Source organism: Hemicordylus capensis, chromosome 2, assembly GCF_027244095.1.
Source record: "Hemicordylus capensis ecotype Gifberg chromosome 2, rHemCap1.1.pri, whole genome shotgun sequence".
NCBI classification, from domain to species: Eukaryota; Metazoa; Chordata; class Lepidosauria; order Squamata; family Cordylidae; genus Hemicordylus; species Hemicordylus capensis.
Window position 1 is genome coordinate 165,390,777 of NC_069658.1, and position 24,537 is coordinate 165,415,313.

A 24,537-nucleotide genomic window follows, 5' to 3' on the forward strand; every position below is an offset into this window, starting at 1 on the left:
CAGCAGATTGGCCATAGGGCATTCTATACGCATTCCCACCAACTCCACTGTTAGCCAGGGTGCTGAGGCATATCAGGATGTTACAAGCAGAAGTGGTATGGGTGGCTCCATTCTGGCCAAAGAGACCATGGTTCATGGAACTTCTACACCTGGCCATAGCAGAAGCATGGTTTCTTCCAGTCACACCACATCTACTCCTACAGGGGCCAGTTCAACAACAAGACCCAAGCTGGTTACAGCTTGCTGCTTGGAGACTGAGCGGAGATTGTTGAAACACCAAGGTTACTCAAACAGGGTGTCTGAAACCATCCTGTCATCCCGAAGGCCTTCCAGGAACCAGGTGTACCAGTGTACACGGAGAGCATTTTTAAGGTGGTCAGAACGCCAAAAAGTGTTCCGAGGAGAGGCTTTGATTCGATTCAATTCCTACAAGAAGGCCTTGATGTGGGGTTGAAACCTAATACGCTAAAAAGACAGATAGCATCGCTAGTAGGTCTAATCTTGGGTGTTTCTGCAAGAACTATGACTTCACATCCACACCTGAAACACATTCTCAGGGGAGCTACTCTCCTGTCTCCACCAACGGCACACCGTTTTCCCCTCTTGGAACTTGGGCACGGTATTGAAGGCTTTACAGTCTTCGCCCTTTGAACAGATTAAGTCCATCCCAATAAGGCGATTATCATTTAAGCTAGCATTTCTAGTAGCAGTTATCTCGGCGAAACGCATTTCAGAGCTGCAAGCTTTATCTGTATATAGGTCATATTGCATATTCACGAAGAACTCTGTACGTCTCATACCTGATCCTTTTGTTTGCCCTAAGATTGCTTCTCCTTTCCATCAATCACAGCATGTTTTTCTTCCGTCATTCTGCCCACATCCAAATCATCAAAGGGGAAAACCATGGCACAAACTGGATGTTAGACAATGCCTTAAGACCTATATAAACCGGACAGCATCTTTTCGCATGACAGACGCCATTTTTGTATCCTTTCTACCAGCATCAATGGGAAAGCCAGAGTCTTCATCGACCATTGCAAGATGGATCAAAGCATGTATAACACTGGCATATGAGATACAGCATCTTCACCCACCTACGAAAATGATGACACATTCTACAAGGGCGGCGGCGACATCAGCCTCCTTCTACGTGAATGCACCATTACAGGACATTTGTAAGGCGGCTACGTGGAAGAATCCATCAACTTTCACAGGCATTATAAAATTGACATGTATGCCTTCGGAAGAAGGGTGTTTCAGCAGGTGCTTCCCCAGGAGTAGACAAAAGAGCTCCCTCCCTAGGTGATGTACAAGCTATGGTATGTCCCACTGTGATGTCCTTGAACCCAGTAATTGGGAATGGAGCATTGGTTGACTTACCATGAAGGCTTCTTCTTGTTACTGGAGTCAAGGACATCACGGCTCTCCTGGCTTAATGCGCCTCTCTACTCCTGGGGTATCACATCTTCGATTACTTATGGTCATGACATATTATTCACAATTGACTCAACGTTATGCGGCAAGAATCTTAACACACTACTTGGAGGAAAGTTACCATCAACCTCCTTGACTTATGAGATATAGTTTCTCTTCTGTTAGTTATATGTTTTTAATCTCTATTTTGTTTATACGTTCTTGGTACACGTTGTTTACAGTCATACCTTTGAACTTTGAACTGAAAAAACAGGGGGCGGAGTCATCCCCCTCAGGCTCTAGAGGCTTCTGGTTTTTTCAAACTAGTTACAAAGTCCTGCCTAGGAGCACATAAGGGGGATAACCCATCGTGACGTCCTTGACTCCAGCAACAAGAAGCCTTCACGGTAAGTGACTCAATGCTCCAATATCACATGTATTATGTTTGCATAGTTTAGATAACTAACCCCATGCCCTCCGTAAATATATGAATTGTGAAGCAAAGCAATGTGCTCATTTCTATATAAAGTTACCTTAGTAACATGGATGCAATTTCCTCTCACAGTGGTTTAGTCAACAGAACAGCCCGTAGCTAGGTAAAATGCTTCCTACAAGCTGAAGTCAACCCAAATAGACAGCTTTTCCTTGTGCCCACCCCCACACTAGGAAAGTTCAACTGGGGAACTGGAAGCAGAAGCATGGAAGAGTCACATTGCTTTGAGCAACAAGTGCCAAAGATACTGGTCTTTGCTTTATGATCAAGAATAAAGACCAAGGACCCACTATGATTGCTGTCCGGACATAGCAGAGAAGGTTGCCGAAACGAGCTTTAAATATACCTTATGTAAAGCATATGCATAAGGGTATAGCATGATTTTATCGACTTCCAAGGGGTAGCTTTTAAAATACTCTGGAATATTGTGGTGAGGTCTGGGAGCACAGAGCACGGTAGCCTGCACAGAGCTCCAGGGTATGGAGCACAGCATGTGGCAGCCAGCCAGCACAGAGCATGGCAGTGATCATGGCACTCCCTGATAGTACTGACACTAACCCTAGGGACCTAACCCTAACCCTTATTCTGGTTTCTTGTCAGTTGATAGCCTTTGCCTGCATTTCTAAACAGTTCTCTACAACCAAAAGCTGGAATTGTGGTTTGTTTCTTTTAACAGGAAGATTCTAAAGATCTGGATTTGACATTACATCCCATACTTATGACCCCAACAACCAACAACGAAATATTTATATACCGCTTTTCAACAAAAGTTTCCAAAGCGGTTTATATAAAGAAATAACAAATAAATAAGATGGATCCCTGTCCCCAAATGGCTCTCAATCTAAAAAGAAACATAAGATAGGCACCAGCAACAGTCACTGGGGATACTGTGCTGGGGGTGGATAGGGCCAACTACTCTCCCCCTGCTAAATAAAGAGAATCGCCACATTAAAAATGTGCCTATTTGCCCAGTTAGCAGGGGCAAAGAACACAAAATCCCAATTATAATCCAAAGGTTGCAGGAGATGACTTTTCTTTTAAGAGAGAAGAGGCCTGCTGTCCTTCCTCTATTGTCTGACACCTCTGAAAAGGTTCCTTTCAAGTTCACACTCGTGTCCCACTCCTTAAAATCCACCTTTTCCATCAAACCACTGGTATAACTTCTTAGTACTCACCCCCAACTGCAACTAACCCCAAGTATATTTAACTGCATCAGATCACACCCTTACTATCCCTTCTCTTGTTCCCTTCCCTCTGTTTTGTAGCATTTCCGCTACAAGCTTTTCAAGGACAGGGACCTTTTTTTTTTTGCTCATGGAACTCTGTAAAACCCCATTCATATTAATGGTGCTGTAGAAGTAAAAAACAGAGGAGCCACTTCTGAATGCTTGCCATGACACCCGTGTCCTCCCTCCAAAGCAAACATTACATTTCATAACTCCTAAGAGAACACAAGCATGAGTTTCCCTGAAAGCATAGCGAGACAGAGTTCTCTGGGTTTGACCTACTGCAGCAAAGCTTTGGTTTTCCCCATAGGCTCATCAGGGCAGAAGTTCTTGTATTCCTCCACCTCTTTCTCTAGGGACAGCAGCTGGCTCTGGAGTTTGCTACGTAGTGATGGCAGAGTCTCTCGGATATGGTTTGTCAATTGCTATGGAGAAGAGAAAACCAGCAAGAAGAATCTTACATCAACATCACAAGCAGCAGTGTTGCTTACCAAGGACAAGCCAGATTCACAGTGAACATCTAAGGACCCCAACATTTGGGTCTCAAGCAGTGTGGAGAATCCCCTCACCTTGCCTTAGAAGGTTGAATTATTATTTATTTATTTATTTATTTATTTGATTTGTATACCACCCTTCCAAAATAGCTCAGGGAGGTTTCCAATTAAAACAAACCACTAAAACAGTAAAGAGCTAAAACAAATTAAAAAACATCATAACAATTAACAATTTAAAAACATTTAAAAACAACAATTAAACAGTTACAGTGATTTAAAAAAACCCAAATTGGGTTATGAATTCTAAAATAGGCCAAATATTTAAAAACCCCAAATTTAGGAAGCTGAAAAAGCTTGGGTGGAAAGATGGGTTTTCAGGTGTTTTTTGAAAATTGCCAGACAGGGAGGATCGTATCTCAGAAGGGAGCGTATTCCACATTCTCGGGGCAGTGACTGAGAAGGCCTGTCTCTGTGTAGCCACCAAACGGGTCGGCGGGAACTGGAGATGGACCTCCCCAGATGACCTCAATGGGCGGTAGGGCTCATAATGAAGAAGACGCTCTCTTAGATACCCAGGGCCTAAGCCGTTTAGGGCTTTGTAACTAGCACATTGTATTGTACATGAGCCCCTGGTGGCGCAGTGGTAAAACTGCCGCCCTGTAACCAGAAGGTTACAAGTTCGATCCTGACCAGGGACTCAAGGTTGACTCAGCCTTCCATCCTTCCGAGGTCGGTAAAATGAGTACCCAGAATGTTGGGGGGCAATATGCTAAATCATTGTAAACCGCTTAGAGAGCTTCCAGCTATAGAGCAGTATATAAATGTAAGTGCTATTGCTAAGTGCTATTGCTATTTTGTCCGGAAATCTATTGGCACCCAGTGTAACTCCATCAGTACAGGAGTAACATGGTCTCTCCGACATGACCCAGAGACCAACCTGGCTGCCGCGTTAAATAGAAATAGAAATAGGCTGTGGTATCAAGGTATTGTCCAGGGTATGTACCCAACACTTAAGAGAGGTCCTTCAGCATTCAGCACTTAAGGTCAAATGTCTGTCACTGCCTTAACTCAAGCACCATACCCTTCTCGCTAGCATCAGTACATGTTGTACATCCCCACTGGAGGTCTTTGGTGCTTCTAACACAGCCCCTCCATATCTTCCAAAGCAAGTACGGGGGGGGGGGGTCTCTAACTTACAAATGGGTTGTGTTCCAAAGTTGGATGTACATGACTCGGAACGCATATAATTCCTGTGAGGGATTACTTGTTTGTACGTGAGGATTGGCATTCGTAAGCTGGGAACTTCATTAATTTAATAGGTTATGGAGCTTGGTTTGTAAGTATGGGCCGGGTGTTTGTAACTAAGGGAGTGCCTGTACTGGCCTAATAATCTACAACGGTATTCCTGTTCGAAAGATTTGTCCATCCTCAATAGGACAAATATGTTTAACAGCCCAAAGGCTCAGAACAAATCCAATGAAAAACCTGCATATGAGAAGAGATAAGCACTACTGAATACTTTCTCCATGTAAGCAATAGGTCAGGTGCGGAGTCAAGTATGCCTGAAGGGGAAAGAAGAACACTCCTACCCCTGCTTTCCCCACTTTTGTAATGTTTGACTCAGCTCTAAATTGGGGCACAAAAGGATTATTTTATCCAAACTAAGATGGGCAAAATTTTTGCTTTGAGCTATGAGAACATGAGACAATATTATAAACAATCTAATGTAACCATTCTGAATCTCTTGGTGCATATTCAGTTCTTCTGCATTTTGCATGTTTAGTTGTTTATGATCTTGAATGAGTTTATTTGAAATACTATATACAACCCCACTGTTCTTGTTTGAGTCTGCCGAGTGGCTTAATAAACAGATCATTTGATGTGAGGGGTGAAAGCCACTTTCTCTCATGATGCAGTACCACCACAATGTGTGTTTGGGGTGAGGCCTCTTCTTGCTGTGATATGATATACAGTCAAAGGCAAGCCAATTAAAAAGAGTCAGGTTGTCTCTGGAACAGCATACCTGGTTGAGGACCTTCTGCAAGTGGGGCGTTCCCATGCGGTCCGCCATGTGTCTGTAAGCAGGATGGGAAAGGAAGAACTTGCGCTCAGCTGCCAGCGCGGCTTGGATGTCTTTCTTACCATCAATATCCTTCTGGCTCCGGTTCACAACTCCAATGTAGCCTACGAATGGACAGCTCCAAATGTTAGTTTAGTTTCTGCCTTGTACTTTTGCACTAGGCCTATAGGAAATTCTGAAAACAGGGTAAGGTCATAAGCAGCAACTGCAGAACGCAACCCTAACAGCCCACATTTACAATGGGAAGATTCTATTGCTCCTGCTCTACTTGGAAATACATGAAAACATATGGGGAGGGGGGGGGTAGCCCTTTCAACAGACAGAGGATGGGATTTCTTCATACAACAGACTTTCTTCCCTTCAGTCTTGGCCTCACCCTGATGCCTCAACTTTTCTTCCTTAGTTCATGAAAGTACTGGAATTCAGCAGTACTAAGAGGCAAAATGACACTACCCAAATAAAAACATGAGAATGTGCCTGTTTTGCATAGTTTATTAAAAATGCAGAATTATGATTTTGAGCAGGATGGCAGGCATGTTAATTGAAAGGGAAATCAAAGATCCCACAGATGCCAGGAGTTTTGTCTGAGTGTGCCGGTAGGATGAATCATCTCCAAATCTAGTTCCATATTTAGAACTAGTTTCTCAAGTCCAAGCTGAAGCCATAGCCCAAGTTAAACACAATTCACATTAAGCAGTAGTTCATCAAGTGCTACAAGCAGATCACAACCTTGGCGTCCAAAGCCTGCTAAGCAAACGGCTCTCAATGCAAGACTCAACTAGGAACATTCTTCTACAAATGACCCTGCAAATTGGTCATTTCCAAATATGTTTTCTAAACTATGGCTCCAACTATAGCTTCGTACCAAAGAAAAAAGGTTTGACAGCGTCATATCAAACATATTGTGCAAAATTTGTTCAGGGATGATAAAGAGGTAGCAAAACAGCAGGGAGCAGATTTCTTCAAAACTGGCTACTTACACTTGCTCCAACACCACTGGACACAAACCAATAAAGAGTGTATTAAAATACTTGGTGTACAAAAGGTAGGAGCCATATAATTAATCCAAGTACTTCTTTAATTCAAGGGAGATATTCCTATTATGAAATATCTTCTCCTTTTATCCAAGATGATAAATTTGACCCATGCTGCAAGGTTCAGTTCACTCAATGGAACAGTCTTCTACTATTAGTTTGAATTGATTTCTACCTCGCCGCAGAGGTAATAGTTGGTTTGCCAAGATCTCTCTGGCATCAGTGCCTTTATCCATCAAATCCAGCTTGGTAACTACCCCAATTGTCCGTAGGCCTGAAAAAAGAAACAAAACTGCTGGTCAACAGGAAGTGCAGATACTTAGGTGAGCCATTAAATGAGGTCTCAGAAGTGATTTCAAACCATGATATGCTTTTTCCTCAACAAAACCCCTGCTAACTGGGCAAAGAGGCACCTTTTAACGTGATGATTCTCTTTATTTAGCAGGGGGAGAGTAACTGGCCCTATCCACCCCCAGCACAGTACCTCCAGTGACTGTTGCTAGTGTCTATCTTATGTTTCTTTTAAGATTGTGAGCCCTTTGGGGACAGGGATCCATCTTATTTATTTATTATTTCTCTGTGTAAACTGCCCTGAGCCATTTTCGGAAGGGTGGTATAGAAACTGAATAAATAATAATAATAAATCATAAAACTGTAATAGCACGGATGTGAGATACATACATCACCTGGTACACTGACAAGCACAATACGATAAAGGATGATATGTTTAGTTGAACTAGTGCCCACAGTTTAAGGCTTGTCAGAGTGGTGAAGCAAGTGTTCTCAGTTTTGTAAAACCTTTTTATCTCTTATACTATTCCATGATGCAGCACAGAATTAAAATTACTACCACTGAGAGAATTTCTGTGTTTTGTTCTGGTAGTTTCAGTTGTCCTAACTTGAGGCTTCTATTACTGGATGTTACCATTCAGCTGTCAGTACCCACTAGAAAATGGCCTTTAAAGGCTGGATCTTTACGAGTCAGCTTCTGATACATAACAGCAGAGGAGCATCTTGACAGGCTTATTCCACTTGGATGAAGTCAAGGCTTCCTATTGTCGGGAGCAGCTCAGAATGATATTTCAATGTCCCATCCTACTCTCCTGTGGGACCATTCGCATGTAGCAGTAGAGTAAGTGGAAGGAAAAGACAGAGTATTGCTCTACCTTGTGGGTCAACTTCTTTGGCCAGTTTGAGAGCATCGGAGTTAGCCAGATCCGTATTGGCTGGTGTCACAACAAGAATCAAGCTACTCTCTTTACTGATGAATTGCAAAATAGTCTCTTTGATCTGGTACTCAATGTCATGGGGTTGGTCACCCACTGGCACCTTAGTGATACCCGGAAGGTCAATCAGAGTCAGATTCAGCACTGCAAAGAAAGTGAGCAAAACAAGTAAGACTCTACCTCTGAGGTGGTCACCTAACTTCACCTCAAAATTGCCCTTCAGAGACTTTTACAAAGTCTTTCCACACATTTATTTTATTTATTTATCATATTTCTATACTGCCTGATATGTACATCTCTAGGGGGTGTACATTAAAAAATCGGCACAGATTAAAATACATGAAACACAATTAAAATATAAAACAGTTATTAAAACAAATTAAAATTATTAAAATTAATTCTAATTAAAAGTTTGCAGGAACAGGAGAGTCTTGAAGGTCTTCCTAAAAAACAAACAGAGAAGGAGATGTTCTTATTTCAGCAGGGAGCATATTCCAAAGCCCTGAGGCAGCCAGAGAAAGCCTGGTCCTGAGTCGCCACCAGACAAGCTGGTGGCAACTGTAACCAGACCTCTCCAGAAGATCGTAACAGGCAGCAGGGTTCATAACAGAGGAGGTGGTCTCTTAAAAAGCCTGGACCCAAGCGATTAGGCCTTTATAGGTAATAACCAGTACTTTCTATTTCACCTGGAAACATACTGGCAGCCAGTGCAGTTCTTTCAAAACTGGTGTTATATGGACCCTTCGTGTTGTCCCAAAGACCAATCTGGCTGTCACATTCTGTACCAATTGTAGTTTCCAGACAACATACAAAGGCAGCCCCATGCAGAGCACATTACAGAGGTCAAGTCGGGAAGGTACCAGCATATGTACCACTGTCATTTACCAGATCATTTACCTCTAGAAATGGACGTAGCTAAAGTATCAGCTGAAGCCGATAAAAAGCACTCCTGGCCACTGCTTCAACCTGAAAAACCAGGGAGAGCTTAGTGTCCAGGAGCACTCCCAAACTACATACATGGTCTTTGATGGGGAATGTAACACCATCCAGAACAGGCAGATCTAAACCACCTCTCGGGTCCCAACCCCCAAAGTCAGTACCTCCATCTTATTTGGATTCAACTTCAGTTTGTTATCCCTTATCCAGCCCATTACCACCTCCAAGCAGGCATTTACGGAAGATATGCTATTTCATGATGAGGTCAACATGGAGAAGTAGATCGGAGTGTCATCACCCAGGCAGTCCAGAAGGATACCATGGTCAATGGTATCAAAAGCCACAGAGAGATCCAAAAGGATCAGCAAAGTCATACTCCCTCTGTTGACAGCCAGTTGCAGATCATCTATCAGGCTGAACAAGGCAGTCTCAAACCCATAGCCCACATGAAAGCCAGTTTGAAATGGATCTAGATAATCTGCATCATCCAAAACTGCCTGGAGCTGAGAGGCCACCATCCACTCAATCAACTTGCCCAACCGTGAAAGGTTAGAAACAGGTCTGTAATTAGCTAACTCCGAGGGACCCAGTGCAGCTTTCTTCAAAAGTGGTCTAATAATAGCCTCCTTAAGACAAGAAGCATCCTGCCCTCCCTCAGAAAAGCATTTATAATATTTACCAGACCCTCTCTGATAATATGATTATCAGATGAGATAAGCCAAGTTGGGCAAGGGTCCCACATGAAGGGAGGGGAGCCTTCAAGCCATTAAAGAGAAATCCACCCATGTGCTTGTTAATTATTAATTTATTATTATTATTAAAAATATTTATACCCAGCCCCTCCAGTGCAATACCGCTCAGGGCGGCTTACAACAATAACAAAGACACAGATACAAATAATAAAATTAAATTTAAAACAAAATAAAGTCAGATTAAAAACAATTATTAGGTTCAAATTAAAACTGAAAATTATAAAAAGCTAAAGAAGCTAAAGAGCCTACCAGATAAAATAATATTAAAAGCCTCCTTAAAAAGGTGTGTTTTAAGATGTTTTTTAAACACACTGAGGGAGGGAGCATGGCAAAGCTCTTCAGGGAGGGTGTTCCAAAGCCGAGGGGCCACAACCGAAAAGGCCCTGTCTCTAGTCCCTGCCAGCCAATTCTCTGTTAGTGGCGAGGACTCTTACCATTGGTAAGAGTGTAATACAGGAGTACAGAAACATCAGAACGAACAAGATTTTCAATGAGTCTCATTAGAAAATCCAGTCAAAATCTAGTTTCACAGAAAACCAAAAGCTCTCTCAACTTCTAACAAGGTATTCACGAAGCCAAAGCAATCACCATGGAATAAAAGAAGTGTGCTATCTGGGAATAAAGCGCGTGCACATTTTCTTCATGATAGCAAACAACGATATTCATATTTTCTTTTGAACCAAGATACTATCACCTAGTGCCATTACATCTTTCCTGAACTTAACTATTTCAATTTTTGCTATCAATAAATAGTGCATAAGGTTATAATGGGTTCTTAAGAAACTTGATATTTCCACCTCAATGCATTTCAAAAGATCGTCAGTCCTCAAATGTGTGTGTTGTTCCAGCAATACCTACATCTAGGAGGCCTGACTGCAGTACAAAAGCAAACACCTACCATGTGGTGAGTACACCCGAAGGTTAATGGGAACAGACGAGATGCCTTTATTTGTTCCCGTGAGCCTCTCTGTCTCTGCTTCAATCTCCTGTCGAACTTCATCATAATCTGTAAACCTCTTGGACTTGCAATGCAAAAATTCTGCATATTCTGCAGGTGAGAAGAAGTGTTCTATCAGTCAGGGTAAGATGCAGACCTCTGGGAAGCTTGTTCTCAGTCTTGTCCCTAACCACTTACGAAGGTACCACTGGTCACCACCTAGAGTCAATGTATGGGAAAGGAACCGTGGCAAGGCTTCTCTTTCTCTCCCCCCGCCCTGCCCCCCCATCACATATCTGTGGGCAGTAGGGATGTGCATGAACCTATTCGGAGGCCATTTTACGGGCCTCCGAACAGGTTTGAAAACTGGCTAGTTCGAACATTCAGCAGTGGGGGTGGGGGTGTCAGACTTGAAGGCAAGGATCAAGAGGACAGGTGGTAGGCTGCACCATTCCAAGCAACTTGTCCACATCCTCAGGAGTCACGAACTGAAACTGATCCAGGATCATCACATGAGCTGCTGGACACCTCGGCATCACACTCTGTAACAATTGTAGAGTTTGAATCAAGTCAGCCCAAATAAGAGAGATTTTGTCCATAACAAACTCATTTAAAATGTCACAGTGAGTAATTGTTGGTTCTAAGTACTGATTCAAGGGGGAAGGGGCACACATTAGCCCCTTCACGGCCCTGAACAACTCTGCTGGAAGTGAACATGCGGACGCGATACGGGAGGAAAAGAATCGCTTCTTTGCCGCACGTATCGCCTGAGCATAAATCTTCAAATGCACTCTATGTAATAATCTGTTGGATTCGAGTTGAGTCTTTCTCCACTTGCATTCTAGTCATCTAACATGCTGCTTCAGCCTTCGTAATTCTTTCATACACCAAGGGGTCAACTTGGGAAAAATCTGTCCAGTCCTAAAACTGAGGTGAGCATGATAAAGCACTTGGTACAGTTAGAAATGTTGTGAACACAGCCTCAAAGCAAGTCACACCCTCCAAAATTATTTGCTGTGTGTGTATGTAGTATCTCTTTTTGAAAAACACTCTCTCCCACCCCACCCCCACCATGCATATTCAAACAGTGGCAGCTTCAACAGTGCCTCGAAGTTCCAAGAATGTTCCCAGCAGCCTGCTGGGGCTGCTTGCCATTTAAAAAAGAAGAACCACCTAGAATAAGACAGGAAATGACATTGGTCATTTCCTGCGCTCATTTTAGACTAAAAAAAGATAGTGACCACCACCAGGAACAGTATTCTCACTTCAAATTCTGCAGAAGCCACTCTTGCCCACTAGGGATGTGCACGGAAATGGGCAGGGGTGGATCGAAGGGGTGATGGGTCGGACTTTGAGGGTGGGAGAGGGTGCATTTACCCCTCCCCCCGCCAGCACTCAGTTTCTGTAAAGTCTTTCAGGGCAGCAGCATACCTCCCTGTTACACCTTCTCCTCTTTGGCTGGAAGTACCAGGCACATGCTCACGCACATCAGACAGGCTCACATGCCATTGCGACGTGTGCCCGGTACCGAGGTGTTCAGCACCTCCTCTTATGTGATGATCTTGGATCAGTTTCAGTTCATGACTCCTGAGGATGTGGACAAGTTGCTTGGAATGGTGTGGCCTACCACCTGTCCTCTTGATCCTTGCCCGACATGGCTCATACTATCTAGCAGGGAGGCTGTTGTAGAGTAGTGGTGTGCACGGTCCGCGGAGGCGCGGTCCAATGCCGGGGTGTGTGTGTTGCTTTAAGGATGGGGGGGTTATTTACCCCTCCCACTGCTTTCCCCCCTCCGGCGCCCCATTTTTTAGCGAAATCTTCGGGGCGGCAGCATTCCTCCCTGCCCCCTTGTTGTTCCTCAAATCCGGAAGTAATACGGGCACATGCACCCGCTTGCCGCCGCCACCACATACACCGCTGATGTGTCACAGTGACATGCACATGTCACAGTGACGTGCATGACACATGCGGCGGAGGGCACATGCACCCGTATTACTTCCAGATTTGAGGAACAACAAGGGGGCAGGGGCAGCAGGGAGGAACGCTGCCACCTCGAAGATTTTGCTAAAAAATGGGGCGCCGGAGGGAGAAAAGTTTTGGGAGGTATAGAAAAACAAACAAACTAACTATAAGTTATACAGTGTTCATCTTGTATGGTATTGTTCACCATTTCATCAATCTGCTGATATTTTGGTGCCATGGTGGGGCAAGAGTGAGTCATCTTCTGGACATTAGTCAATGGATGTCCTCAGCTAACTGAGGATCACATAGTGCACACATAATAATGCTACTGAGCTAGAATTGGCTACGTAACAATGACACAAAGTCAAACGAGGGCAATGCTTTCTGATCAGCAAAATCCTCAGTGCCTTTTGGCATGTTGCTTTTTTGCTTTATCCTATTAAGAACTTTGTCCTGAAACACATTAGGATTGCTAAACAATAAATTATTATTAAATTGGTTCTTGCATCTAGGGAATTCTTGTTTTTATTTACTTTACTTATAAAGTCCCAAGCACCTTGTACTCTAAATGCCTCCGAGACCATCTTCTTCTTGAAAACATCAGAACCATAAAGATCAACAGATGGTGGATTCTACCAGCCTCCTGCCAAGTTTAAATAGCAAAGGCCACAAAAAGCTACATTCTCTGGGTCTTCTACAGTGCACTCAGTGGTCCAACAAAGGTCCATCCAGAATTCTTTCCAGAACAGTTGTAAGGATTTCTACTTGGGCCTGGCATTCAACCACCAGGATTAAGCAGCTGTGGGATTACTAACTGGGCATTTGGTTTTATTTTAACTGTTACCAAACCTGAGCCCTTTGGGAATGGGTGGGATCGAAACTGAATCCAAATGCAAGGCAACAAGCCAATCTTTGAAATTCAATGACCCAAGAAACAGGTTTTTAAAAAATGAAGATCAGGTTATGAGCTATAATCTGTGTCATATCAGGGATTATGAGCAGAACACTTCCCAGTTGCAAGGGAGCAACAGAAGGAGAAGGGCATGACTTTATCTCCTGCTGCTGAGCTTCCCAGAAGCTTCTGGTTGATCATTGTGGGAAACAGGATGCTGGACTAGATGGGCCTTGGCCTGATCCAATAGCATTCTTCTTATGATCTTATGTTCACTTTCCAACATAATATTCTACACAGCCTAAGTTAAATTAAAATCTGTGTACATACTTTATTCTACTTCTGCAAGATTGCAATTTAAACAAATAATATCTATGCACAACAAATCAATTTGACAAAGACACTGACTTCTTCATTTTGAAATAGTATAGAAACCCTTGGTGTCACACAAGGCACAGAAACAATTTGTTACCTAAAGGAAAAGAGAGATTTACCTAGAAGACAAGGAGACTACTACATTCTAGGATGGTCGAAGTCCAAGCAGAAATTGTACACAAGCACACTGGCATCTAGACAAGGACTCTTCAAGCACAATGAAAATACCACAGACCTGTTTCTGAGAAGATAAGCTGAAGAATGAGAGGTCGTCTAGTGACAATTCCAGAACCACGAGGCAGGAAATCTCTGCAGGAAATTTTTATAAAATAATGTTACTTCAGTGGCTTAAACGGATATTACAGTCTTGAGGACCATATGCAACAGAACATGTGCAGTCCTCCTGTGTTCTAGATATACTGAGACTAGATAGACAGCACACATGCTCTAGAACATCAGATGTACAGAATTTGACAACATATTAATGATCAAATTGGCACAACTTCCAAGAGCATGGGAAGGGGGGGGAAATGGGTTTTCAGGAAATTGACTTATTGGAATGATAACCCAAAAACTGGTTCAGAGAGTGTTTTTCAGTGAACTAGAACTGAACCCAAAGCTAAAGTCTCTTTACCATCCTGAGCCTGAACCAACCCCTAAACAAGAAAGTGGTAACATTTACAACCAGTTGAATAGCAGGCCCTCAGGAGTTTCTTTGGAGGACAGGATGTTTTCCACAACCGGCTTTTAGTTTGCATCTCTTCAGCAGTGTTCCCTCTAAAGCATGCGCACACTCACAAGTATTTTGTGCCCGTTCAGTTAATTTTAGATCCCATTCAGGTTGAATCAGGAAGGCCCCATTTTGAACCCACATGCACACATACTGTCTTGATACTGCTGCTCAGATCAAAATTCATTCTGCACACAGATGGGGAAAAATTAGAAAGAACACTGCTCCTCAGGAACAGAGACGTGCATTCACATATCGGCCCAATTTATCCCTTGGTCAGGGAGCACTTCACACACAATTTGGATTTTCATTGCACATTAAGAGTGCAACCTGATCTATATCCAGGATTTTAAAAAATCCACTTTTTGCACCAGTTTCTTGGAGCAACTTTGAATCGAATTTGCAGTTAATCCTTGTAGAAAACCCACAATAAAGCCTGCTGTCTGGGAAAACTGTGAGTAGATTTGATTCAATTAAAAAGTATTAGACAAGAGAACAGCTTAATCCGTTTTTACACCCTTCACTGCAATTCCAGAGAGGAGGAGGGGGATGGTAGGTGCAGCTTCTCCCACACCAGCAACAGGTTCTGCAGCTGCACACACATTTTGCTCTGGTATGGAGTGCATGTGACAGAGTCTGTTCTCTTAGTTTTCCACACCTGGCGTTTAGTTCCCTTCTCCTCCGGAATGCAGGATGTGCCTTCACATATTGGGCAGATTTATCCCAAAGTCCCTGCGAGCTATCAGGGAGGACTTCACATACGGTTCGGGTTTTTCACTGCTCCTTAAGAGTGCAACCCAATTTCTATCGGGTAAAAAAAAACCACAACCCTCTTTTTGCATGCTTTTTTTTTGGGGGGGGGTGGATAGTGTTGAGTAAAGCCTGCTGTGTGTGGAGAACTCCGAGGCGGGCTTTAACACCAGCAACAAGACGTGCGGGTGTGGAGGGATCCATCAGAAATACAAGCATCTCCTCAAATGCAAGTTACTGTATTAGTCCACAAGCACCGAGCGCCGACCGTACAAACTTCCCAAGAGAAAGCCGCACTTGCTCAAGGCGGCCAAGAAAGAATGACGGAGGCCCCTGACCCACCGGATGCCGCCTCGCCTGCTTCAAACACCGCCGTGCATTTTGTTCTGGAGGCGGCGGCGACGCCGCGTAAACGCCTCCTCACATCTCCCTCCAACCCGTCCAGAGACGGCTGGGCGAAGGCAGGGGAGGGGAGGCGGATCAAGAGGTCTCCCAGACCAGTCAGAGCAGCCGCCGCCGGCTCCGCGTTCTCCGAGCGACGGACTCGGACCGACTCACCGGCCGACCAAGTTCTCGAGAACGGAGCTCTTGCCCGCGCTCTGGGCGCCCACCACGGCGATCTGCGGCAAATCGAGGGGGTAGCTCTGGCCGAGGGCGCCCAGGGCGTCCTGCAGTGCGTTCACGAGGGCAATGAGCTCCTCCATCCCCCGGTTGCCCAGGGCGACACCTAGTCCGCTTCCTCTCGCAGCCCCCGGCAACCACCACCAAACCTTGCCCTCCTCCGATTTCCCGCTCGGATTCGACTCCGCAGCGCAACTCCCCGCCTTACTTCTGCTAATCGCCCTGCCTATTGCTCGCTGAAGCGGTCACTTCTCGATCAAGACCAATAGGAAAGCGAACCCGATTCCCAATGGACAAGAGTGCCATTAGGGCGTGTGTTTTAAGCGGCCTCGCCCATTTGTCGGTCGGCATTCTAATTGGGCAGTCTGCCCTGTCATTCGATGTCCCCTTTGCTCTTCAGCCAGCCAATGCTGGCCTTAGCAGAACTGTCAACTATCTACTTTCCACGCCCCCTAGCTGGGGAGTGCTCCTTAACTGGCGAGACTTCCCCACGACTGACCCCGCCCACCCAACCACAGTCGCCTTTCATTGGCCGATATTTCCGTCACACTGAAACTTTCACCAATCACTTTAGTAATCACTTCTAATTTCCCACGCTTTTTCGTTTACGATAAGATCCCTAAAGCTGCTTCTCATTTCAATCGCTATCTCACGCTAAACGTTATTGGTGTCTTGCCCAACTCTCAGCATTTCTGTCTTCTCTCAGAAAGAGCAGGGGACAGAAATCCTGAGCGAGGACTGAAGCTCCAGTTAATGACTGCTCTCTTGCTTCTCCTTTTCTTGCTTGCTCTGGGATACCTCCGTGTCTTGTGGCCGGTTTCCCTGTGTGTGCACTTCTTTGTCTCCAGAGAAAAACTCCGCCAGATCTTTAAGGGGAAGATAGTAGGTGTGAGAAAGCATGAGTTGACTTCTGGAATCTCGACCTTTTAATGACGTCACTAGTGCCATCCTCTCTAATAAAAGGCTTGGTGTCCGTCCGTGGACAACCAAGCGTGTGTCCGTGCCTCCCTCGGCCGTTCTCCGCATGCGCAAAGCGCATGCGCAGAACGGCCCAGTCAGAAACGAAAAAAGGGAGCAGGCGGCCATGTTGGGCAGCCAGAAGCGGCCGCCAAGCCGGCTAAGCCCGGCCGAGGTGGCGGCAGAGCCGCTGCCGAGGCCTGGCGGCGGCAACAAGGACGGGCAGCTGGGAGACCTTGGGGCCCTTGCCTGGCCCCAAAATTGCCTTTGCCCTTGGCCCAAATGTGTCCCGTCGACCGCTCTCCCGCCCACCCAGCTGCCCGAATACTCCTTCCCCACACCCCCCCCCGGCAAATGAATAAGGGCCAAAATGGCCCATGAGAATGCCTCCGCGGCCGCCGCCGACCACCCTCCCACCTTCCCAGCTGGCCGAGCCCTCTTTACCCGATCCAGCCCACGGCAGTCGGGCGAAGTAAAAGCATATCTTGCAAAAAAGAAGAGAGGAGCTCGCGAACAGAGCTCCTCTCTGTGCTAAGCCTCTTCCTGAACTGGTGCTTTGGGCGCAAAGGATGCCTGTTGCGTCCTTTGCATCCATAGCGGCAGTTTCGGCAGTGGCTTAGCACAGAGAGGAGCTCTGTTCGCGAGCTCCTCTCTTCTTTTTTGCAAGATATGCTTTTACTTCACCCGACTGCCGTGGGCTGGATCGGGTAAGAAGGGCTCGGCCAGCTGGGAGGGCGGGAGGGTGGTCGGCGGGAGAGAAAGCTAGCGCCCGTTATCATAACGGGCTTAAAAATACTAGTGTTTATGATAAAAATGCATACATAAAACGCACCCAAATGTTCAAACTTTCAAAGGTGTACCTTATATAGTGCCAAATTAAAGCTATTGACTGGTGCAAGGCATTCTGAAATCTTATTGTAGAATGAGGAATGTAATTTCAAGACAGTAAGGTACATTGTAATGTATTTTATGTCAAGAACAGAATAGTATGTATGTATTTGTTCATTGTGGCCCAAGGCCAGCATAAAGAACAGAATAGTAGAAAATGACAGAAACCTGGGCTGTAGCTATAATTGAGCAAATGGGTTCAAAGAACCCTGCCCCCCTGCTCCTGAGGGGCCCCCCGCTCCTGAGGGGGCCCCTTCTTCAGCTCCACCACACCTCCCTATTTTCTTCTTTATTTCCCTCACTCCAAGGGGCCACCGGGGAGAGGGGTGAATATGGGCCCTCTCTCCCCAGCTACGCCCCTGACAGAAACGAAAAGAATAGCAGTTGCATGGATCAATTAAGATAGAAGGAATTAAACAGATCTCTGCAAGCCTGTAAAGGGTAACTACAGGTGTGTTATTGAAATGGCCATTATACAACAGCAGCTGCCAAACAATACTGGTGAATGTAAAATTCATGTATCGCATTAGCAACGATGATACCAAGATGATCAGGGGCCTGGAGCACCTTCCTTATGAGGCTAGGCTACAGCATCTGCGGCTCTTTACTTTGGAAAGAAGGTGACTAAAGGGAGACATGATAGAGATCTATACAACTATGCATGGTGTGGAGAGAGTGGACAGATAAAAATTTCTCCCTCTCTCACAAGACTAGAGCCAGGTTTCCCAACCTTCAGTTTCCTGTCCTATATTCAGTAAGAATACAGTCTAAAAGAGCATGAACATCTCTGACACTTCCAATCTCAACACATCCAGTTTTTAGAAAGCATGTTAAATCCTGGCTTTTTACCCAGGCTTTTATATGATTGTCTCTGCAGCTGCTTTTTGTATTTTGTACTGTTTTTATGCTTGTGTTTTAAATTTTTTATCAGATTTGTTTATATATTTTTAGCTTCTATTTTAATTGTGTCATTTTTATAATCTTGTTTTAAATTCTGCTGTAAACTGCCTTGGGATAATTTTTATGAAAGGTGGTATATAAATTTAACAATAAAAATAAATAAATAAAAAAATAAAAAAGAATTTGGACTAGGTAGTGGTCTTGGGCAATCCTGCAGATCGTTGACATGACTAATGAAAGCACACCATGTATTAAAGAACTTATTTTTTTGGTTCTTCCCTTAGCTATTCTTAATTGACATAATAGAAATATGAATATAATGAATGTTTATATACCACTTTTCAACAAAAGTTCCCAAAGTGGTTTACATAGATATCAATAATTTATTTTAGATAGTGCTTCACTTTTTTCTTTTTAAATTTCCCAGTCAATCTTGTGCAAGCCTGCCACGGTGACCAATTGCAGTATTGCGCAAGATCACTGGGGAAACAACAACAAGAAGAACACCACAGTTAAATCTCCTTCCTGTCTCTCTCTCTCTATATATGTAAAATCAAGTAATTGTCCTATCAGCTTCAAATTGAGTACACAGAGTCCCGCTATCCTGTGCTACAACTGTTTGTACTGATTATGGGGAGTAAAGTTTCCTGTAATAATCTGACCAAAAACTTAAACAACTGTGATCTGGGGAAATCCCAAAGGACAAATGGTGTAATCATCATCGTCATCATCATCACCATCATCACCATCAGCCAATTACAAAAAGCAGCTTTACTGGGAACAGCCTATATTCTGCGATGATATCTATAACAACAGCAACAACAACATTATTATTATTATTATTATTATTATTATTATTATTATTATTAAAACTTTTATACCGCCCTTCCAAAAGGCTCAGGGCGGTTTACATTAAAACACCATTAAAATCAATTAATCATTAAAACAAAAATTATAAAACATAAAACAAAAACTAACAATTAAACACATCATAAAACAACAATTAAATATTCAGAACTATTTAAAAACAAGTTTTAAAAAGCTGAAAAAGCCTGGTTGAAGAGATGTGTTTTCAGGTGTTTTCTGAAAATTGCGAGAGATGGGGAGGATCGTATCTCAGCAGGGAGCGCATTCCACGATCTCGGGGCAGCAGCCGAGAAGGCCCGTCTCTGTGTAGCCACCAAACGAGTTGGTAGCAACTGGAGGTGGACCTCCTCAAGTGACCTCAACGGCCGGTGGGGCTCATAGCGAAGAAGACGCTCTCTTAGATACCCAGGGCCTAAGCCGTTTAAGGCTTTATAAGTTATAACTAGCACTTTGTATTTTGCCTGGAAACCTATTGGCAGCCAGTGTAACTCCATCAACAAAGGAGTAATGTGGTCTCTCCGAGATGACCCAGAGACCAATCTGGCTGCCGCATTCTGAACCAACTGAAGTTTCTGGACTACGTACAAAGGCAGCCCCATGTAGAGCACATTACAGAAGTCCAGTCTGGAGGTTACCAACAAATGTACCACTGTTTTGAGGTCATTGATCTCAAGAAACGGGCGCAGCTGGCGTATCATCCGGAGCTGATAGAAAGCACCCCTGGCCACCGCCTCAACCTGAGAAACCAAGGAGACACGTTGATCCAGAAGTACTCCCAGACTACGAACCTGTTCCTTTTGGGGAAGTGTGACCCCGTCTAGAACAGGCAGATCAACATCGTCTCTAGAGTTCCGACCCCGCACAATAAGTACCTCCGTCTTATCTGGATTCAGCTTCAGTTTATTCTCCCTCATCCAGCCCATTACTGCTTCCAGGCAGGCATTTAGGGAGGATATGCCAACTCCTGAATAAGTTGACATGGAGAAGTAGATCTGGGTGTCATCAGCATACTGGTAACACCCAGCTCCAAATCCCCGATGATCTCTCCCAGCGGTTTCATGTAGATGTTAAAAAGCATTGGAGAGAGTATGGAGCCTTGAGGAACACCATACTTAAGCTCAGATTTTGAAGAGCAACAATCTCCAATCGACACCATCTGGAATCTGTCCGAGAGGTAGGAGCGGAACCACTGTAAAACAGTGCCTCCCACCCCCAACCCCCTCAGACGTTCCAGAAGGATACTATGGTCGATAGTATCGCAAGCCGCCGAGAGATCCAAGAGGACCAACAGAGTCACACTTCCTCTGTCCATTGCCAATTGGAGATCATCCATCAGGCCGACCAAGGCAGTCTCCACCCCATAGCCTGCCCGAAAACCAGGTTGAAATGGGTCTAGATAATTAGTTTCCTCCAAGACCGACTGGAGCTGAGAGGCCACCACCCCCTCAATTACCTTGCCCAGCCATGGGAGGTTGGAAACTGGCCTATAATTGCTCAACTCTGAGGGATCTAATACAGGCTTCTTTAGAAGAGGTCTAATAATTGCCTCCTTAAGACAAGGAGGCATCCTGCCCTCCCTCAGAGAAGCATTTATGATTTCTACCAGGCCACTTACAACAGCCTCCCTGCTAGATAGAACAAGCCATGTTGGACAAGGATCAAGAGGACAAGTGTTAGGCCTCACTGCTCCAAGCAGCTTGTCCACATCATCAGGAGTCACAAACTGAAATTGATCCAGTCGAATCGTATAAGAGGAGTTGTCGGATACCTCCAGTTCAGACATCAAATTAATTGCGGAGTCTCCATCTAGGTTGGCCCGAATCCGAGAGATTTTTTCTGCGAAAAATTCATTAAACACACCACAGCGGGTAACTGATGCTTCCAAATTCTGGTTCAAGGGAGAGGGAGCAGAGACTAGTCCCTCACAACCCTGAACAACTCCGCCGGACGTGAACTCGCAGAGGCAATACAGGCAGAAAAGAACCGCTTCTTTGCCGCATGTATCGCCTGAGCATAGATCTTTAAATGTGCTCCATGTCGTAATCTGTCGGACTCAAGTTGAGTTTTTCTCCACTTACGCTCCAGTTGCCTACCTTGCCGCTTCAGCCCCCGTAGATCTTCCGTATACTAAGGGGCCAATTTTGAAGCAGGTCGGAGGGGACGCTTAGGAGCAATCGTGCCTACTGCCCTGGTGAGCAAGTTGTTCCAGTTCTCAACCAGGGCATCAACAGGATCACCATCAGAGCCAACATTAAATCCCTCCAAGGCGTCTTGGAATCCTACCGGATCCAGTAACCTCTTTGGGCGGACCATTCTAATAGGCCCCTCGTTTGGTGGTGACTCCACTTGGGACCGGGCCTTCTCTGTGGCTGCCCCGGGGCTTTGGAATATGCTCCCTGTCAAAATAAGAACACCTCCTTCTCTGTTTGTTTTTAGGAAGACCCTCAAGACAAACCTATTTCCTCAGGCTTTTAATTGAAATTTTAAACTGTTTAATTTGTTTTTATCTCAATAATAATAATATCTCAAGAGAGTGTTTTAATTTTTTATTCTCTGAAATTGGTTTAAGTGTTTTTATATTTGTGTTTTGTGTATTTGTGTTTTAAATAGCGTACACTGACTAGAGATGCACATCTCAGGTGATATATAAATATGATAAATAAATAGTGAAGATGGTGTGGAATAACTAACAATTAAGTAAACAAAAGTGATCTATCAGTTAGAAGATATTAATTTCTTTCTTTTCCCGGGAGAGGAATATGCCAAAACTAAAATAGCCTCAAAAAGCAAGCAAGAGTACCCTTAACTGGCAGCTCCACTGATGTGTTGGTGGTGGGGTGTCACATTTTTATTTATTTACTATTTCTATTTAATATACCACCTTTTATCTAACAATCTCAAGGCAGTTTACAGTTGTAGAGAAACTTTAAAACCACCATCAAATCACAATAAGATGATATATATCATCACTGCAGACACAAATTTTAATTAACTACAGCTTTAATTGATTAATCTATCAATTACAACTTGCAAACCTTTGAAGATAATTCTGGATTCAACTTTAGGTTGGGGAGGTAGGATTGAATGGATATATACGACTACTATAGTGGGTTTGACAGGCTCAACACATGTCAAAAACAAAGAAGGATCTGAACTGAAGATTTAGTTTTAGTACTTCATTCTCAACCATATCTATCTCCTATATTTTCAGCAAAGCTGTTTTAAAGTCACATTCCTATCCTAAATACGAATGGCATCCCAAATTAACCATGGAAACATACATGAGCTTACATACCTTACTTGTATCTGATTTTAGCAAAGCTATCTACCCAGAGTGGCAATGTCCTTCCAGAATCTCAGGCAGGATCTTCTCCAGATGGATTACATGTGATGCTTTTTACTTGAGGTGTCATGGACTGAACATTGGACCTTTTGTAAACAAACCATATGTTAAATTCATGGATTTATGGCCAGTTCTGCATGCACTCTCTTCTCAATTGTTTTCACGGAACCTTTCAAGAACTGTGTTGCATTTGGATCAAGTTCAGCTAAACCATATTTTCACCCTGTGAGACTCATGTCCAAATGCTGGTGCTGATTATGCTGCCTATGAAAAGTTCTACGGTAAATATTGCTTGGAATATGAACACTTACCTTCCTCTCTGCCCCCCACCCCCAAACTATTTCACCTTGACCAAAAACAAAAAACAAAAACAAAAAAAACCAAACAAACACCCAGTCTGTGACTCTCTAAAGCATCTGTACAATAATTAGGGGGAGGTACCATCAAAAGATGGAGTACACAGAAATCAAATTGATTACATTATCAGTGCAAGGAGGTGGAAGAGCTCAGTTATAACAGCAAAGACGTGGCTGGGGGCCGAACTGCTCATATGCAAGTTCCAAGTCAAGCTAAAGCGGAAAAACAAAGCTATCCAGTTTCCACGATATGATCTTGAGAATATACCCACCATTTCCAAGGAGAACATCAGGAACCGCTTTGAAGTTCTGAACCTCATTGATAGTGAACCAGAGGAACTGTGGAATGAAATCAAAGAAGTTGTTAAGGATGAATGTGAAAAGAGATTGCCAAAGACCAAGAAACAAAAAAAGGAAAATGGATATCAGAACAGACGGTGGAAATTGCCAAGAAGAGGAGAGAAGCTAAAGTCAAGAAAGATAAAGACCTCAGGAAGGATCTTAATAGGGAATTTCAGAAAGCTGTTAGAAGAGACAAGGAGCAATACTACAATGGCATCTGTAAAGACCTTGAGGATGGAAATAGACACGGGAAAACAAGGCAAGTTTCCAAAAAGATCTCTGAACTCAGAGGGAGGTTCCAACCTCAAATTGGTATGTTAAGGGATGCCAAAGGACAGATAGTAACTGATTCAGAGAAGATCAAACAGAGATGGAAGGAGTATACTGGAAATCTGTACAGCAAGGACGTCAACATCCAAGATACTCTAGAAGATATTCCCTACTTGCAAGAACCTCTAGTACGGGAAGATGAAGTTAGATCAGCACTCCGGTCATTACCAAGTTGGAATGCTACAGGAATTGATGGAATAGCTACAGAAATATGGCAAACAACTGAAGAAGAATCAGTCAAGGCTCTAATCAAACTATGCCAGCAAATTTGGAGAACAACACAGTGGGCAACAGATTGGAAGAGGTCAGTCTACATACCCATACTAAAGAAAGAGACTTAACAGATTGCACAAACCATCACACAGTATTCTTAATTTCACATGATAGCAAAATAATGCTCAGGGTCATCCAACACAGATTAGAACCCTACGTGGAAAGGCAAAGGCTGGATGTTCAAGCTGGTTTCAGAAAAGACCAAGGAACAAGAGACATCATTGCCGATGCATGCTGGATAATTGAGAGAGCCAAAGAATACCAGAAAGAAGTCAATATGTGCTTTATTGACTACAGAAAAGCCTTCAATTGTGTCGACCATGTCAAGTTGTGGAATATCCTTAGGAAAATGGGCATCCC

The 24,537-nt window shown here is 43.9% G+C and overlaps 1 protein-coding gene across 3 annotated transcripts in view; it reads right to left on the reverse strand.

Moving 5' to 3' along the window:
* Positions 1–16,115, reverse strand: part of LOC128344222 (dynamin-2-like) — a 46,383-nt gene extending 30,268 nt beyond the window's left edge. For 2 of the 3 annotated variants that reach the window (XM_053293934.1, XM_053293935.1), the window contains exons 1-7: positions 15,859–16,113; positions 14,056–14,129; positions 10,553–10,702; positions 7,907–8,110; positions 6,916–7,014; positions 5,650–5,810; positions 3,415–3,557 (exon numbers count right to left, since the gene is read on the reverse strand). In XM_053293934.1, the coding sequence (XP_053149909.1) occupies positions 3,415–3,557; positions 5,650–5,810; positions 6,916–7,014; positions 7,907–8,110; positions 10,553–10,702; positions 14,056–14,129; positions 15,859–16,004 (977 nt within the window). In that variant the 5' untranslated portion in view covers positions 16,005–16,113. Of the gene's footprint in view, positions 1–3,414; positions 3,558–5,649; positions 5,811–6,915; positions 7,015–7,906; positions 8,111–10,552; positions 10,703–14,055; positions 14,130–15,858 lie in introns of all 3 variants that reach the window. The other variant, XR_008315733.1, reaches the window with a different exon arrangement.
* Between the last annotated feature and the right edge of the window lie 8,422 nt (positions 16,116–24,537).